The 17,461-nt window shown below is 37.7% G+C and overlaps 2 protein-coding genes across 2 annotated transcripts in view; one reads left to right on the top strand and one right to left on the bottom strand.

The window, feature by feature from the left end:
- Window positions 1-1,186: 1,186 nt before the first annotated feature.
- On the top strand, window positions 1,187-4,513 carry LOC121506084 (gamma-glutamylaminecyclotransferase-like). Its single transcript, XM_041781606.1, has 2 exons — window positions 1,187-1,255; window positions 2,440-4,513. The coding sequence occupies exon 2, from the start codon at window positions 2,462-2,464 to the stop codon at window positions 2,927-2,929; it is 468 nt and encodes a 155-aa protein (XP_041637540.1). The 5' UTR covers window positions 1,187-1,255; window positions 2,440-2,461; the 3' UTR covers window positions 2,930-4,513.
- Window positions 4,514-4,565: 52 nt separating this feature from the next.
- The window catches only part of LOC121506083 (FERM, ARHGEF and pleckstrin domain-containing protein 1-like), an 81,200-nt gene continuing 68,304 nt past the window's right edge, over window positions 4,566-17,461 (bottom strand). The window contains exons 16-28 of the mRNA XM_041781605.1: window positions 15,467-15,600; window positions 14,222-14,303; window positions 13,221-13,282; window positions 12,792-12,967; window positions 12,565-12,695; window positions 12,382-12,450; window positions 12,200-12,289; window positions 11,457-11,539; window positions 10,933-11,045; window positions 7,320-7,480; window positions 6,610-6,717; window positions 5,923-6,074; window positions 4,566-5,342 (exon numbers count right to left, since the gene is read on the bottom strand). Coding sequence (XP_041637539.1) covers window positions 5,267-5,342; window positions 5,923-6,074; window positions 6,610-6,717; window positions 7,320-7,480; window positions 10,933-11,045; window positions 11,457-11,539; window positions 12,200-12,289; window positions 12,382-12,450; window positions 12,565-12,695; window positions 12,792-12,967; window positions 13,221-13,282; window positions 14,222-14,303; window positions 15,467-15,600 — 1,437 coding nt within the window. The 3' untranslated portion in view covers window positions 4,566-5,266. The remainder of the gene's footprint in view (window positions 5,343-5,922; window positions 6,075-6,609; window positions 6,718-7,319; window positions 7,481-10,932; window positions 11,046-11,456; window positions 11,540-12,199; window positions 12,290-12,381; window positions 12,451-12,564; window positions 12,696-12,791; window positions 12,968-13,220; window positions 13,283-14,221; window positions 14,304-15,466; window positions 15,601-17,461) is intronic.

Here is a 17,461-nt window from a genome sequence, read left to right as displayed (position 1 = left end):
GTTTGTTCCAGATTGAGTTCTGAGATTGAGTGAGTGCTTGTTGAAAGAGCGCCCCTCGTGGACAAGTATATACATTTTAATAACGACAGCGGAGTCGATTTATGGCTGTTGATTCTTGTTTTGAGAAAAATGGTGATTATTTTGTTAAAAACACCACCTTACATTTAAAGAGTAGAAAATTACAGTAATTAACAATATGAAAATAAAGTTATTAATGAAAGTTTCATAAACAACTATTAGAATATAAAGGCCTACTGTAAAATCTAAAACAGCAATTACTTTTCTAAACATTTCTATTAATACTTATGTATATTTTAAACTTTTGACAGTTGAGCAACTATAATTAGAAAATAAACTCCCAAAATAATAACCTTTACAATAATAAATAGCCATTTGTGAGTAAATTAAGACAAAATGTCCAAAGTTTAAATGTTCTTTATGGTCAGCAGGGGTTTTGGCCTTGGAACTCTCCCTTGGATGCCCAGTCTCTTTCTCATGTACGCTGACCTTAACTGAGTTAAATGAGGCCTGCAGGTCTTTAGATATTGTTCTGGGTTCTTTTGTGACTCTTTTCGTTGATGCACTTTTGGAGTAAATTTGGTAGACTGCCCACTGCTGGGAAGGTTCAGCATTGTTCCAAGTTTTCTTCACTTGTGGACAATGGCTATCACCATGGTTGGCTGCAGTCTGAAAGCCTTGGAAATGGCTTTGTTCCTCATCTGTTCTTTATTCCTTAGATGGCGGCACGATGTGTTGTGTTTATAGCCTACTTCACTACTAGACAGGTTCTATTTAGGGGATTTCTTATTAATAGGTCTTGCAGTAATCAGGCCTGGGAGTGCCAAATGAAACTGAACTCTGCTTTCAAAAAATGTAGTCACAGTTAATTACTGATTTAACAAGAGGTACCTTTTTTTAACCTCTGAACAGGTAGGTTTGAACATTTTATAACTGCATTTTGTATTTACTTATGTTATCTTTGTCTAAGATAAAAATGTGTGTCATGATCTGCAAAGTTTAAACGTGACAAATACACCAAAAACTTTTCACAGCACTTTAAATCACAGCACTTCAATGAGTACAGCACATCTTGTTACTTTGGCACCATCTCGTGGATGTATGGCTCAGTAACATCTCAGTTGCTTCTGCGCATGTGTCGTACCCGGCTTCGTCTAGTGTTGTATAGAGGTGACGAAGGCAGCGTTTCGACCGTCTAACGGCAACCAACGCTAACAACACCTTTCTTACATTCCTGGTGAGTCTGAACCTCCTTAGTTTAATTAAATGTAAAAATCCTCTCTGGAGTTTGACATGTTTTAATTTTTTGCGTCGTACAATGCACGTTATTTCACGTTTTCTGGCTGTTTGACGTGTGTTTTCATACGTCACTCAAGTAAGCTTGAATCCTTTCTTATATGGCTTTTTTAAATGGGCATTTAAAGTTGACTCTCGTCCGTGCAGCGTTATTATAATGATTGCATTATACTGTATTGCTTTTTATGTTATGTGTTTACGTGCATGCATGTAGCATTAGCTCACTGTATGCAAGCATAATTATGGAAAGGAATGAAGTGTTTCAGGTGTCCTCCCCTCCCTTTACAAACCACAACGTAAAAGTCATATGCACATCTATAGTTAAAAAGGAACTTGCTGAGTAAGTATTCAACTTGTGTCACGAGTATTCCCCCTGTTCATACTCTGTAGCTCTACAATCTTTCATTTTCGTATTAATCTTAAGATAACATTGAGATTCAAAGATTATCTTAGTTAATCAATCATTGAGCTGATGGACTTTGCAATAGCAGAGTTCATACAGCTATAATGCGATCAAACCTCAAGGTCAAAGAAACATTTCTGCCTTTAAGAGGTGAAAGGCCAGACCTGGAAAGCTGCAGGGTAGTCAGCCAGTTGATGTCCCTAGGATCCATACCTTTCCCACATATGATCCTTCTTCCTCAGCCAGAGCCAGGAGCTGCCAGATCTTTGAGGGCCCTCTTGAGTTTGGGAGCAGTAAGTCACGTAAATCGCAGGAAATGCTGGTTGGATGTTCCAACGAAGCCTCCACAGTTAGGGATAGCTGACCAACCTTATTTTTTCTTTGAATATAGCAAGGGAGAAGGTCATTTTAGGCGACACAAATCCTGTAATGTGTCTAATAAATATATCTCTAATAAATGTTAACATAAGATCTTTACCTGCATTTTAAGAGTCAAGATCGAATCTTGTAATTTTTCCTATGTATATGCATAAAAAAGATGAAATGCTGTTTCCAGGCCCCTAGCAGTGTGACAGAAAGACAAATAAAACTACTAATGAAAAACTAATCTAAAAACATAGTCATACGAAAAAGAACCGGTTGGGTGGGTGGATCACTCGATAAAGGGTAAAAGATATGATCCTAAATGTACCTTGCTGGTGATAACATGGTTGCTTTTGCAGGCGTCTCTCCTCCTGCATCCACATGACGCATGTCTTCGTCTACGGCACCCTGAAGAAGGGTCAGCCAAACAACTACCGCATGTTTGACCTCTCCAACGGCAAGGCGGAGTTTCTGGCCTCGGCCCACACCACCCAGAAATACCCTCTAGTGATCGCAGGCAAATACAACATCCCATTCCTCTTAAACCTCCCAGGCCAGGGTCACCAGGTCCAAGGGGAGATCTACAAAGTGGACGATCAGATGCTGGACTTCCTGGACGACTTTGAGAGCTGCCCCGAAATGTACCAGAGGACTCTGGTGAAGCTGGAGGTGGAGGAGTGGGTGGGAGAGGAGAAGCTGGTATCAGGTGGCATCACAGAGGCGTTTGTGTACAGCACGAAGACGTACCAGCCAGAGTGGCTCTCACTGCCTTGCTACGTGAACTACGACTCGTACGGGGATCATGGGCTGGAGTATGAGATCAGAGAGTCTAGAGAACGACGTAGCTAAGTAAAGTAATAGAAATCAAATCTACTAGACAGCAAACATGATAAACAATTCTCCTGTTTTCACCTAAGCACTAATCCATGTATCATGGTCCAGATCCTTCAGAATGTACTGTATCTTTAATAACAACACTGGGAATTTATTCTATAGCTGATTATCACAACTAGAGCCAGGCTTTAAAATGATTTGTCCAAATGAAAATATTAGCTTAAAATTAACATTAAACTGAAGTAACAATAACATTAGTCTTTCCATGAATGTGATCACACTTTTCTCTGAGACAAAAATGATGGGCTCAAATACATTTTTTTGAGGATAAACTTGAACCTTAATTAACAAGAACTGGAAAAACATTTTCTCAGGGTTTCAAGAAGGGAGACGCTTCCGTAATGGCCTGTGTCCATTAACGCAGTTTTTGCACCAGTTATGCCAGTTGTCAAAATAAGAAAAAAACAATTGCACTCCAATGCACATGTTACTTTTTTTTAGCACAGAACTCTGAATTTAAAATAGCTGTGATTTTAAAAGGATGCTACACTCTTCTATACCACTTTTACCTCACTGTCAAGTGACAATCAGGAGGAGGCGGGAAATAAGTTATCTGCTCTGCCAACAATGGTGGGCTAATGCCAGTACACAGTTCCTTGACATTATTTTTAAGTTTGATATCCTACAATAGTTTGCCCAATGGTCAACATCGAAGGAAGCAGAAAAAGTATGTGCCAGTAAAAGCTCTCTGAAGTTGAGGTCATGAGCCATTCGTTGACACAGGCCCTTAAAACCTTTTGGCACCCCCTTGTGGGCAATCTTTGCCGATATCTTCTTGCACATGTTGTTATTGCTGTTCTTTCTTTTTTAGGATGTTTTTGGGGTATTTTAGATGATTTCAAGGATGAAACTGAGGATAGAGGGGTTAAGGAGCCTGGGCAGTGTACAGCTTGACTTGTACTTTTGTCTCAAATCTATGCCGTAGCATTAGCTGTACGTCCACGTTGCACTTAACCGACGCAAAGTAGCCTGAAGTGCACTACCCCAAAAATTTAACCACCCTTGAAAAGACTGCAAGCCCTGTGACTGGTGTATTGTGTAGCACTTGGGGACTGCTGGTCTTTTAGTAATATCTACAAGTGTATTGGCCCTCATTTATCAAACGTGCTACACCAGAAATATGTGAGTACAATCATTTTGTTGCATATATCTGCATTTATCAGTTTGAGTTTGTTATATATGCTGAATGAGCGTTTCTTAATCGTTTTATTTTACAATTTAAAAAAGTATGTAGTGCTCACGTTGGCATAGATTCACCACAGAAGTACAAACCAGGCTTAGCATGCAACTCACCCTTAATCCAAAGTCTGGAAACATTCATAACAGTCTACTTTACATAAAGTTAATCACACTATCTGACAACTTCCTCCCAGCGTTGATTTTAGGCATTAAAACTTACAGTATATAAATGATCAGTCTTACTCTTAGTTCTACTAAAGGTGTCATTCTTATGGTTCTTCTACCTGCACTGATCTTCCTGCGATCATCTTTTTGTACTTGCTTCCCTGAACTTGTTTTCTTGAGCTTCATCACCATCTAATAAAAAGGTAAAAAAAAAAAGTAATGAGTGGTGTTATTTCTTTCATATGAACACAACTGTTTGTCATCTTTATTAAGAAGATTAAAATCCAGAAACTGGAAGGATACAGAAGAGAGGATAGTTGGCAAACAAACCGGTGAAATCTCTGTTGGCGTTGAAAGCAGTTTTTTTCTGTCCTTTGTAAATAAAAAGCATGTAGGAAGGATGAAGGAGAAAATAAAGGGACATTTCACAGTGTATCAAATACTGTACAAAAAGTTGCATTACAAAAAAGAAAAGATGGATGTTTTCTAATGTTGTCCAAACTGGCAACACATTTAATTCATCTAATAATGACAGACATAATACTCTTCAGACCATGATTGTGATCACATGTCCATAATTATTAATTTTATATACAGTTTTCTTTTTCATTACATATCTGTCATCATAAAGAATTGTTTCCGAGTGAAAATATGGGATGTAACTTAAGTAAATCTTTAGCAACATTAAAATGAAATAAGATTCCAGATAGATTTTGTGTTGCCAGTTTGCTGCAGAAAATAAGCTGAATGGCATCAGACACTAGTGGTGCAGAAAGTGTGCGTATAGGAGGTGAAGTGGGACGACCTCTGGAGTGATGTGTGTTAATGTGTGTGGATTTGAGTGCCCATCTGCTGTGTGCAACATGATTCTGTGTCTAAAATAAGAGTCTTTTTGTGGCGTTTGTGCAGTTAGAAGTCTCTTAAAGAGAGGTGGATTCATCAATTTCATCAATAAAGGTCTTTTCTGGTGCTGGGCAGTGAGCGGCTGGCGGAGCAGGTGGCACTGCGGATCACCTCCATCCACCTAGGGAAGAAAAAACACAGATTTACCAAACATTTTTAGCATGAAAAGCTGCAAAGTATTAAGAAACCCTCATATAAAGTGTATGTTGCAGGTAGTTGTTTCTTCTACTGAAAATGTGTCTCTTCTTAGTGGAGGACAGGTGCTTAAAAATTAGTACAAAACTATATAAGATAGCAAAATAGTGCTTTATATTCTATCAAGTGATGGGTATCAACTTATGGATGATCAAAAAATATAAATTCCAACTTTAAGTCTCTATTCAAGAAGGCTTATGATACAAATTCCCTTAATATGCTTGTTAAAAGGGGTTTGTTTAAACAAACTTGTGTATTGTTGAAGTATTCTACTTGTGGTGTCTTTTGATTTCAATTTTAAAATGATGAAATGCTACTGTAGTGCTTTTATGTTTCATTTGTACACTTAAATATCCCTTATTTTTCATAACCCAGCTCTTATTTGAGTAAAAAATGGAAGACTTTATCTATGAGAGATGCCTATCTAGAGCAGGAAACCCGGGAAATTTCCTGTATAAAAAAGTAGAAATATAACATTAGTTAACTCATTAGTGAAATTCCCATACCTCTCAAATGTGTACTCGCTCTCTGATCTGAAGTAGTAGACATGGGATTTGAAGTGGAGTTTGAAGACGTAGTCTTTGTGGATGTTTTCCGACTCAGATGGGACCGTGACTGAGTAGCCAAGCAGAGGGAGGCTAGCCAGAGGATAGTCATCCTGAGAGAGGACCAATCAGAAAGTTATTGACAGTTTTCACATCAGGCATGATCGTTAAGTACTAAGCCAATGTTTAACTGTGCCCATTCCCCTCTTCACTATTGGTCTGCTTTAGTTACATTGTCCCATGCCTGAGCACACATGCATATGTATTATATCCAATACACTATGCAGCCCCTAACTGCATGGTCATGTGCATTCTCACTGCAAGCAAATTGTTCCAGTTTTTAAATGTAAGCAATCCAAGACCACCTCTTCCACGTCTCATCTTTAAAGCATCTTGGTTTGGTTATTTTCTCCTGAAACAGAGTTTGATTGTCATGTTCACAAATGTCTTATCAAACCGAGCAAACAAAGGGAACACCTTTAGAGAAACAAAATCTTCAGTCAATCTAGCTGTGAAAGCAACCTTAGTTAAAGTCTGCTATAAATGCCTGACTAAAACATGCAAACTTAAAAGTATACCCTCATATTTAATACAGCTTCAGAAGTTTGTTGTTGTCATTCTTTTCTTGTGAGACATGTTGTCTCTAACCTGATGTGACTTGTAGAAAAAGAGGCTGAAGTTGGTGAAGACCACCCAGAGTTTCTGCCAGCCGTTGCTGTTCTTAAATTTCCTCAGCAGGTTACCTGACAGCTGGTTCTGGAAATACAAAAGACGAGTAAGAATAAATAAAACAGCATGAATCACTGATTCCATTAAAGTTTAGATAATTAGGAATACAGACACACAGTTAGAAAAGCACTGGATCCATAATCATGCATAGGCAGGACACTAACATCTAACACCTTGTGTATGGCAATAAAAGTAACCCAGAAATAAACAATATTTGTCCTGTGGTCTTGTAATATTTAATGCTCTACATGTTTCTAAAGTATTTCCCTGCATGGATCAATACATCTGAAGCAGTCCTGGCTTTTGCAGTACCTCTCTGCTCCAGCAGGTGTCACTAAAGGACAGGCTGACTCAGGACCTTTAGTAATGCAGCATGAAAGGACAGGGGTGGAAATGTAGAATAAAAAAAAATGAATGATGGAAGATAAGAGATGAAAAAAGAGGCAGAGATGAAAGTGTAGCAAAGAGAGCAAGGACAGAAACACAGACATGAGAAAAGTAGGACAAAGGACACTGACTGAATGGTCCTTTGTCTGTGAAGAAGAAGACAACACACAACACTTGAGACTCCACAACTACAAGACTTGAGAGGAGAAACAATTATGTGAAGAGTAAAAGCAGTCTGGTACCTCTACAGCCACACTAAAGTCCACCATGGACACGCTGGTGTTGCGATGCCAGCAGACGTGCACAGTGGTGTTCCCACGGTGGCCCTGACGCTCCAGAGAAGAGCGAGAGCCGCCGAGCTCCTCCTCGGACTCCAGATCAGCTCCACCATCCTCAGACAGCTCTGGGGAATGACAGGTAGTTAAAAAAAGGCTGGTTAGAAGACAATTTATGCTCAGAATAGGTAGACGATGATAAATGCTCAAGTACAAGTTGACCGAATTCTTGTGCAATGAGCTGAGTGTAAAAAACAGTACAGGTATACACAAGACTACAAAGCCTGGTGTGATGTATTTGGCTATGATTGGAAAAGTCAATACAGCATTTAATGTCGCTGATATACTAGACAATGTGTGGATAAACAGGAAAATGCTGAAATAGCACAGTAGTAGATGAAGTTACCTATCAGCATGTGGTAAAAGGTAGTCAGACAATTGAAAGCACATACTACCAAATGGGTTTAGAAATTGTAAAATAATTCAAACAGAGCTTAAAATTGGATATGAACCTGTATAATGTTAAAAAGACCTACATAATTTGTTAAATTAAAACTATGTGCAGGTTATTGCAGCCTTTTAGAGAGCTATGTTGATCATTAGCTCACTTGACATAGCTGTTTCAGCCAGCTATCTAGCAGTACAGTTGTTGTTTTTTTAAAATGCACAACACAAGCAAGCATGATCAATAAAATTAAACTAATAAACTGCACCTTTGTGCAAAAAAAATCCACTAAAAACCCCTATAATACAAGCTTGTTTAGCATTTTACCTAGCAAGATAACAACGACACCATTAGCTAGCTACTGCGAGTTCACAGACAAAACGGTTCTTTTATCAGCTTGTTGGGACAGTAAACAAAAAAAATGTATAGTATATAGTATATTTTTCTTTGACTAAATAAAGTTTAAATAAAGTTTGGCTGAAATAAAAAGCTAGATTTTCACATTTTTGAAATAGTCCGACTTAACAATTTTGTTCTGGATTAATCTGAAAGCACATAAATCTCCAAGGATTGTAAATTAAGCTAGCCACCGCTATTTTATAGAAAACTTGTTTTATGATTTTTTTGGACATTAAAAGAAATGATCAGCTTTTTGGCCATCTAAGTGCCAAGTTTACTTCTAAAACAAAGAATATTGACAATTTTTAAAATAACGAAAGGTAACCATTCCATTTTATTGGCTCAAAAACTCTGCTAACAGCAGTTAGTTCATAGCGCTGAACTAATTTAGCATTTTGACTAGCAAGCTAATGTTAAAAAATTTTTGCTAGCTAGTGTTACTTTAGAGAAAAGTTGTTTATTTTATCAACTTAATGGTATTAAAAGAAATTAACCGCATTTGGCATCTGAATACAGAGGAATTTTCATAAATTCCAAAATGATAAAAGTTTATTATTTCTTGTCATAAGCTCTTCAAACTCTATTGACAGCAGTAAATTAGTATCTATGGGCTAATTTAGCATTTTAGTAAGCAAGCTAATGCTTGGAATTTAAGCTAGCTACTTTCACTTTACAGGTGACTTGCTTATTTTTATCAATTTAATGGTATTAAAAGAAAAGAACAGCTTTTGTTTCCAGTTTAATGCCAAATGTTCAACTAAAATAAAGAATTTTCACACACAGGCTTTTTATTTTTTCATCCATAAGCCCCTCGAAAAAATATATGCCTTGTTTCATGGCAAACAAAAAATTGCCTGGGCAAACTTCAGCACAATTTGACTCGACATTTAAGAATTGTAATGTTAAATTCACAAACTAAACATATCTGTGGGCTTATTTAGCATTTTTTTCTAGCAAGCTAATGTTTGTAAATTAAGCTAGCTAATGCCACTTTACGGGTGACTTTCTTATTTTATGAATTTAATACTATTTAAAGAGATTAACAGCTTTATTGCCAATTTAATGACATTTTTTTAAACTGAAAGATTTGACACACAAGCTTACTTCTTCTGATGAGCTATATTTAGAATTATATCCCCACAAGACCCACTAACAGGAGTTTATTTTGCTATCAAGCAAGTACTTCCACTTATGACTTGCTTATTTCAAAGAAATGGTTCGTATGAAAACATGTTCAGCATTTTTGCCATATTAACTCAAACATTTCCACTAAAACACTAAATTTTCAAACACATTTCAAATAGCACCTTCAGATAACCATTAGTCCTCTTTTGTTTTTGTTTGTTTGTTTTATGATAATCTTATAACAGCAAACTAGGTAAACTAAGGAGTATATTCAAACCCTGCTATTGGTGGTTAAAGGACTACAAATAGTTGCAAGTGACTTGTTTTGCTCATTTAGTTTATGAGCTCTTTGTGTAAAATAAGGTTAAAGGTTAGCTGGGTACAAAAAGATGAAACTATGACAATGTTTACATGAAAACCTCTGGATTATTTCAGAAAGGTTGAGGCCAAAGTGCTGCATTTAAGACAGCTGACAAACTGCAGGGCTTTAAGAGATCCTACAGATTATTTTGTTTTACTTAACTGGCTTATGCTCTGTGCTCTAACTAGTTGCAGATGGGAGTGAACTGCCTCTGGACCACTTGAACCCAGAGAAGCATACTACTGGTTTTTGGGCGTCCTGTTTAGGGCTTTTAAAGGTTGCCAACCACTCAAAACATGTAATTTTGTAGATACAATCTCACTTTATTGGATTCTGTTTGGCTGTAGATCTGCAGATCTTTAATACAGAACAAAGCCTGGAGGCAAATCTGTGATCAAAGTAATCTCAGTACAATGTGCACAAAAGAAGAGAGTAAAATAACCCTTTTGTTGTCACTTGTAAGTGAATACTCTTTAACTGTTTGGGTTAAAAATGTACATAGCATTTGATTTAGCTGAGGCACAATAGAGACGTCAAACCAAAGGTCATCAGGGGGAGGCCTCATTGATATCATGACAGGCGCCTGAGAAAGGATGGGGGGAAGAGTTGAAAAAAAGAGGGGACAGCTGGGGCCTGAACCTGCTTGTATCAGGTGACATAAGAAATATGATGAAAGACCACCTGGAACAATGAGGTGCGATTATTCATGAGGAGAGCAGACATCTGTTGTTTCAGCTGGAAAGACAGGACTGAAATGCAAGTGCATAGCTGTGGAGAGGATGTCTTTCCCTTTGAGGAAAATCTGAGAGATTTAAAGTGTCAAAACAGACAACAGATCCTGACAGAGGCTCCTGTGACACATTAGATTTAGAAACAGGTGCCACTGGTGACAACAAAAACATGAATGTACTTCAAAAAGTCACTCTCATTTAGGACTTTTTTAGAGTGAACTCTCTGGGTTGAGGAGTATCTCGCGACAGTCCTGTACAGCTTTAATTATGAAGTCATATTTCAGCAGGTGGTTCTTGTAGCAAGGCATCACAGGTTTAAAATCTTAATCAAGGATCACTCTTAAAAAGCCAGAATTAGGTCTCACACATGGACCAAGATGTGATCTAAGGCTAAGGCAAATAGTTTCTAAAAGTGCTCTATTTCTGATAAGCATATGAATATGAAGAGAGCCTTCCATCTTCCATTGTTTTGAAATTGTTCAGTATTATGAAAGAATCTGACAGTCCTTGGTCCCTTACTGTTCTCAGAGAGACTAGTGGACAGCAGGTCAGCGTTGGGGCTGCTGCTCTGCTCCGCCAGGTCGATGGCCATCCTGATGTCTTCAACCCACCGTTCCATTTCTGGCGCACAGCTGGAGAGAAGAAGCAAATAAGGCATCAAGACATCAAATATGTATTGCTGTTTAATATGGTATTGATTAGTTGCATTCCACATTAAAAATTTCTCTTTTACAGCCTCATGAAAAAACAACTTAATCAGTGAACTGAATCAAAATAGGTCACAGAGACCAGTTTAATTAAAAGCCAACCAAACTGTGGCAGGGGTCCTATAAAGGATGAATCAATATTTCATGAGTTTGACCTCCATGAATCATTCAGACTGTTTCTTTTAGAGACACACTTTCTATTCATAATGGATGATTTAAGTCATGAGAAATTATTTAATGGGTTTGTCCTGGCAATTTCCACCCTTTATCTTTGTTTTAACATCTTATTTTCATGTACTGAAATGAATGACTGGGAGTGTAGGCGGTCGTTTCTACCTTGCTGCCACTACTACAGACTGGCGCTGTCCGAATAAGGTGAACGAATGAGGGACGCCCCACTCCTCCTCGCTTTCTCTGATCTGCAAAAACACACATCATTGTCAAACAAATTATTCTTAACACACAGCGAGATTATTTAATGCTATGCTTCTTAAATTATGCAATGTTTTAAGGCAAATGAATGCAAAAACAGTGCATATGTTTAAAAAAGTTCTGACATTTACATGTGCTATGGAAGCCCGTAGTGGACATGCATTCAGACATTTTTTTGTCAATTTTTCTGCAATAACGAGCAACCTTATTCGTATAATTTTCTGTGATCTTGGCTCAATTTCTCTTATCTTTGAACAATAAAGCAGATTTTCCCTTGATAACAGATGTGTCATTTGTGTCATTCTAAGCTATGATTTTGAATAAATACATTAATAAGGTGAGTAAAACCTGCTTCTATGATTGATTTGAGCTTGTTTATGCTGGTTTACTGGTGATACTTGGGCTAATATCTTGAGATCGCAAGAAAACAACTAATGTAAGCATCTTATCACAGGAAATTCAGATTTGTTAATCCCAATAAACTTTTGCAACTCTGCTATTATCAGAAAAATGAGTAAAACAAGTTTCATGTCCCCTTTGGGCTTCTGTAAGTTTCAGAATCCCAGCTTTGCAAGTTTAAATTTTTACTCCAGTCAAAGCAAAATATTACCCTAATTGTTCAAAATAAAAGCAACATGGTCACATACCGTCATGCCGTATAGGGGCAGCTGGCCGTGAACTTTAAACTGATTGGATGGCGTCATCCCTCGACTCGTGTACACCAACGAGTCACTGAACTATGACAGGTGAAGGAAAAAAAAAGGAAGAAAATGACACTAAGTTTTTTGGCTGTCAAGCTTTATTTTGAAAAGGAGCTAACATGTCCTACCAGGAAGAACATCCTCTGCTGAAGACCCTTCCCTGAGAGTTTACTAAGACAGCCGAGCCTGATGAATTCCTGTCATTAAAACACAAAAACACAATTTAAAAAAGTGACGACATGCCTTAGAGATGAATAATTTAAACCTCAAATATGGAGACTAAGCTTAAAAGGAGCAACAAAGTGTCTAACCCTCCCAGGGACTGAGAGGATGTCGATGCCAGTGAGGTCTTTCTTCAGCTCTAGAAGCTTCTGGAAGTTCTCCATCTTCATCATGGGGCCCTGAAGCTGCAGCACCATCTCTGAAATATCTGCCAGTGCAGCTGAAAGGGAAAGGCAGGGGGTGTGATGTGGATGACAATAAAGTTATAAATAAACCCAGGTGGGATGGCTGATGAGGTAAAGACAAACAAACGTACCTCTGCAGTCCCTGAAGTCGTCGTGGGTGGGTGGGTAGTGCTTACAGAGGCGCTCCAAGATGAGTTTGTAGTGTAAAAGACGGTGCAGAGGGCGGAGGAGGAAAATGTTGAAGGGGAGGTAGCAGACTCGCTGCTGCTCGAAGTCTCGACATGCGGCCTCGACCTTACGACTGGACCTGAGAAAAACAAATGCTGCTTTTCAAATTCTTCTACAAAGTTTAATCCATCTCCTTTTTATTCTTTGGTAACACTTTATTTTAATGGGCCATTATTACCTCGTAGTTTATTAGCAATAAATGTAATTATTATCATTATCCTACTTTAGGTGAAGTTTTAGAAAGCATCTGTCAAGCTAACAGTGTTAGCATCTCATGTAGTCTTTCACCTAAACTTTGACTATTACAATGCTTATAGTTCTGTTTCACCCACCTGCAAGCTCGTTCAAGTTCAACCAGGCACTCTGAATGTTTCTGAAGATGAATCGTCAACTGCTGCAGATGGAAAGAAAAAGAAAAATCACCTCATGTATGCTTATCCTTTGGTTCCCAACCTGGGGTCCAGGCCCCCCAATGGGGAACACAAAAGGTCTCTGGCAGGGTCAACATTAGATGTGCATATGTTTAAAAAAAAAATCATGATTAGAAACATTATGTATGATGCCAAATCAGGGCCACCCTAAAAGTTTAAAAATACAGAGGATCTGTTGATTTTTGAGACAAAAATTTGATTTTTTAGAGGAAAACTTATAATTTTTTAGATAATGAAGTCGTGTACTTACAAGAAACCCAACTCAAGATTTCTGAGTTTAAAAAAGTCATAAATTTTGACATCATAACGTTAAAAAATTCAAGTATTTATAGTCACACATTTACAAGTTGCGAAGTCAAAAAGGTACCAGAAACCAAACTGAAAACAATGGTTGGATAGCCCGTTTTTACAGAAATGTCTCTTCCAGGTGCAGATCATAATGATAATGTGATGATTCTGGGCTAAAATCACAGTATTTGACTTACTGATCAGATCCAGTAAGAAGTTTAATTTGATTATGCTCTAAACTGCAGAACGATTACAAGAACAACAGCTTTATCAGGCTGGATTTTCATTCATGCAATAGGCTATTTTTAACTATAATCTACAAAATTCTAAGTTCTGAGTCATGTAAATTTTAAACTTAAACCAATCTTTTTTTTTTATAAATTAACAGATTCAGAGTGGCCCTAATATGCAATGATAATCATCAATGTAGTCAATGAAAACAATTAAAATTGATGTTTCATTTTGCAGAGTGGATCCTGGGGGTGTTTAGGCTTTCTCAGATACATGTAGGGAGGGCCACTGAAAAGGTTGGGAACCACTGGACAAATCCATCATGCACATTTGACTCCAGTAAGTTAAATTACGAAAAAGAAGTCAACAGATGAATTTTTTACCCTTAAGCCCTGAATGTTCTTCAGAAGAATGTCACCAATTCGTTGGTAGTCTCCTTTAATGTGTGCGTTGGAGCGACCCTCCCTGAAAGAGAACAGAAAATGATCTTATTCTATAGTAACGTTTCTTCACCAGTAGATGTCAGTAGAGAGCTGAGCTTGTGCTACAATGACTGGAAAATCTTCACACAATTCCCACAATCTCATTTATGTTCCCAGCAGTCCTTGGGTCATGGTCAAAGGTGTGGTTTGTGTGCCTGTGTGTTAGAGTGAGTCTGACCTTTTGTTGGTGTCTGCAGAAGTAATAAAGACAAGACTCCCAAAGGAGGGACTCATTGTGTGCACATTAGTTCCCATATCATCCCACAGCCATGGCTTTGGTTTCTATTACAGTGTATTAATATAATATGAGGATTGATGGTCATCTGTGACTTTAAACTGATTAGAAATTGCATTGTAACGATGTATTACTCATTAATCATTCCAACTGTCTTCACAATCACAACATTTCGGACTCTTCAAACAAGTTTTTGTTTGGCTTCCTGACATACTGGGCTAAGTGCAGTCATAAACCATAATCCAGACCCTGAAACAGAAACATGAAAGTCTGGAGAGTTTCCCTGTTTTTGTTCTGCCAAAGAACAAAAACTAATCTGGTTTCAAAATTCTTCTCATTTTTCAGATATCCCATTAATTGTGTTATTTAAAGTGTGTATCATGGGAATTTGAACCTTTGTCCTCAACATTTCTTGCATGAAAGCAACAGATTATTATGTGGCCTTATTTTGTTCAATATTTTGTGGTACAACATAATTTTTCTTTCTTCCTCTGATGAGCTTGTCATCTGTAAACACTGCAAAACTCAAATCTAACTAACTGTATTCATCAAGTTTCACATCAAAATATTTAAGTACACTTATTTGAGCCACATTTATCCAAAAACTTAAGTTAAATATGTAATCTCAGGGTATGAGCCAAAAAATAAGGGCTGCATTTTTGGTCAAAAGTAAAAAATATCTACTGATCAGATGAGCAAAAACGTACTTGAGTATCTTGAAATGAAGTGTCTCTATTTTTTGCATTTAAGAAAGAAAAAGTAATGACAACTGTATGAATTATTTAATACAAACTGCTTAGTATGTTGGAGCATTTAAACAAAGTTCAAAGTGACTCAACAACCATGTTGTGTCACTTTCTGGAAATATATCAAACTTAACAGTTTATTAGATATTATCAAAAGGTACTGACCACTGTGCGAGCCGCTGCTCCACTTCTTTGAGGAATCCCTGGTGAAAATTGTAGACCGGATCATAGTTGGAGGAGATCAGGTTCTTAACAGAGTCTGGGAATGTGTCTTCCTTTTCTGCAACACTGTGGAAAGACTGCAACAGACAAAAGCACAATGACTGACAATTTGAAAAAGAAAAAAAGCTAATATATTGAGATGAATACTGAGATATTTAGGCCTAAAATTTACAAGATGGTCAATTCAAAGGCTAAGGCTGTTCTGAGTTTTTAACCTTCAAGGTGACTACAATAACCTGACAGATTTTTGAGTTGAATGGATGAAACCCCTGGAAAATCGCCAAAAACAAATCAAACTACAACCCTCTATAACAGGAACACCTTTGATGAAAACAAAATCTTTTAACAACAATTGAACTTCAAGGCGTCTACAATAACCTGACAAATTTTGGAGTTGACTGGATAAAACACCTCTGATGAGTTCATAGATTTATAGCAATTTCTTTTATTGGCTAATTGCAAAAAAATGAATCTAACTTCAACCTTCCACTTGAGCCACACCCTTTGATGAATATAAAATATTTTTACAAGCATTTATCTTCAAAGTGTTTACAATAAACTGACAAATTTTGAAGTTGACTGGATGAAACCCATATGATGGGTTGAGGGATCTATAGCGATTTCTCTTCTTGGCAAATTACTAAAATGAATCAAACTTCAACCCTCTATAACAGCTACACCCTTTGATGAAAACAAAATCTTTTAACAAGTATTTATCTTCAAGGTGTCTTAAATAATCTGTCAAAGTTTGGAGTTGATTGGATTTGGATTTCAGAGATTTATAGAGATTTCTTTTATTGGCAAATCGCCAGAAATGAATCAAACTTCAACGTTCCACTTGAGCTACAACCTTTAACGAAAACAAAATCTTTTTTTAAGTATTTATCTTCAAGGTGTCTACAACAATCTGATAAATTTTGGGATTGATTGGATGAAACCCCTTGGACAGGGTTTTTCAAGAATGGTAACTGTAAACTTCCTAAAATGAAGCATTATTAAAAAACACAAACTTAAAAATGGCATACTTCTTTGGGGTTTTGGGTGAGGGTGCAAGAGACTTTTGCTGTAGGTCTTGACTTGGTTAATGTGCTTACAAAATATCATAATTGTAGGTAAAAGTAGAGGGACTTCTTACTGAACATTACAAAGGGCTCTTTTTCAGCAATTTTGCAAAGTCATACGCAAAACCAGTGCAGCATCAATTCATTTACCAGGTCTGAAACTAAGCAACACTTGGTGAGTTTTGGGGGATGTTCTTGCTCTATTTTTAGTGCTAGGACTTTTCTAATGATAAGATTCAACTAGACACCTCAAGTCTAGGCTCCAGTCAGAATGAGTGATTTGACTTGAAGGTAAAGTGACATTTGTTTGCACTGAGGATCAGGTGGCATAGGCACAGATAACATGCACACAAAGAAACACAGTGACCCCCCTGAACCCTCCGACCCCTGACACAGAGGTGTTGTATTCCCCTCTCACAGTAAATCAAATATGATAGACAGAGCAGACTGGAGAGCGTCCAGCTGAGGGGGAGGAGGGTCGACAATGGGGAAAAAAGAAAAGGGAGGGGAGGGTTGGGAAGGGGTGCCAGCCAAAGAAAATATTTAAGAGGTTTTAAAAAGTGCCAGCGCACGCCTTCCTCCCACATCAAAGAGGGAGGGAAACTACTGTTGAGAGGGAAAACAGCTGAGAGGCAGAAAAAGACACGAGGGAGAGGAAATTTGATATTTCTTTGCTCAACAGAGAGGTCAACAGTCTCCGTCATTTCATAAACCTGATCAGCAGGCAGGTGCATGCTCCCAAGGGGGAATTTTAAACTTTTTTGTTCCCTCCTGCTGCTTTTCTCCTTGATTTTCTGCAGACAGACAAAAACAACAAGCCAGTCTGACCCACATTAAGCTGCACTTTCATCCCTGGAGTTTTCCTCTTTGTGCTAAT

The sequence above is a fragment of the Cheilinus undulatus genome, linkage group 24 (assembly GCF_018320785.1).
Source record: "Cheilinus undulatus linkage group 24, ASM1832078v1, whole genome shotgun sequence".
NCBI classification, from domain to species: domain Eukaryota; kingdom Metazoa; phylum Chordata; class Actinopteri; order Labriformes; family Labridae; genus Cheilinus; species Cheilinus undulatus.
The sequence above is the reverse complement of the archived record's forward strand: the minus strand, read 5'-3'. Positions and strand labels throughout refer to the sequence as shown.

Coding starts and splice junctions, on each gene's coding strand:
- LOC121506084 (XM_041781606.1), top strand. CDS start 2,462: ATGACGCATGTCTTCGTCTACGGCACCCTGAAGAAGGGTCAGCCAAAC.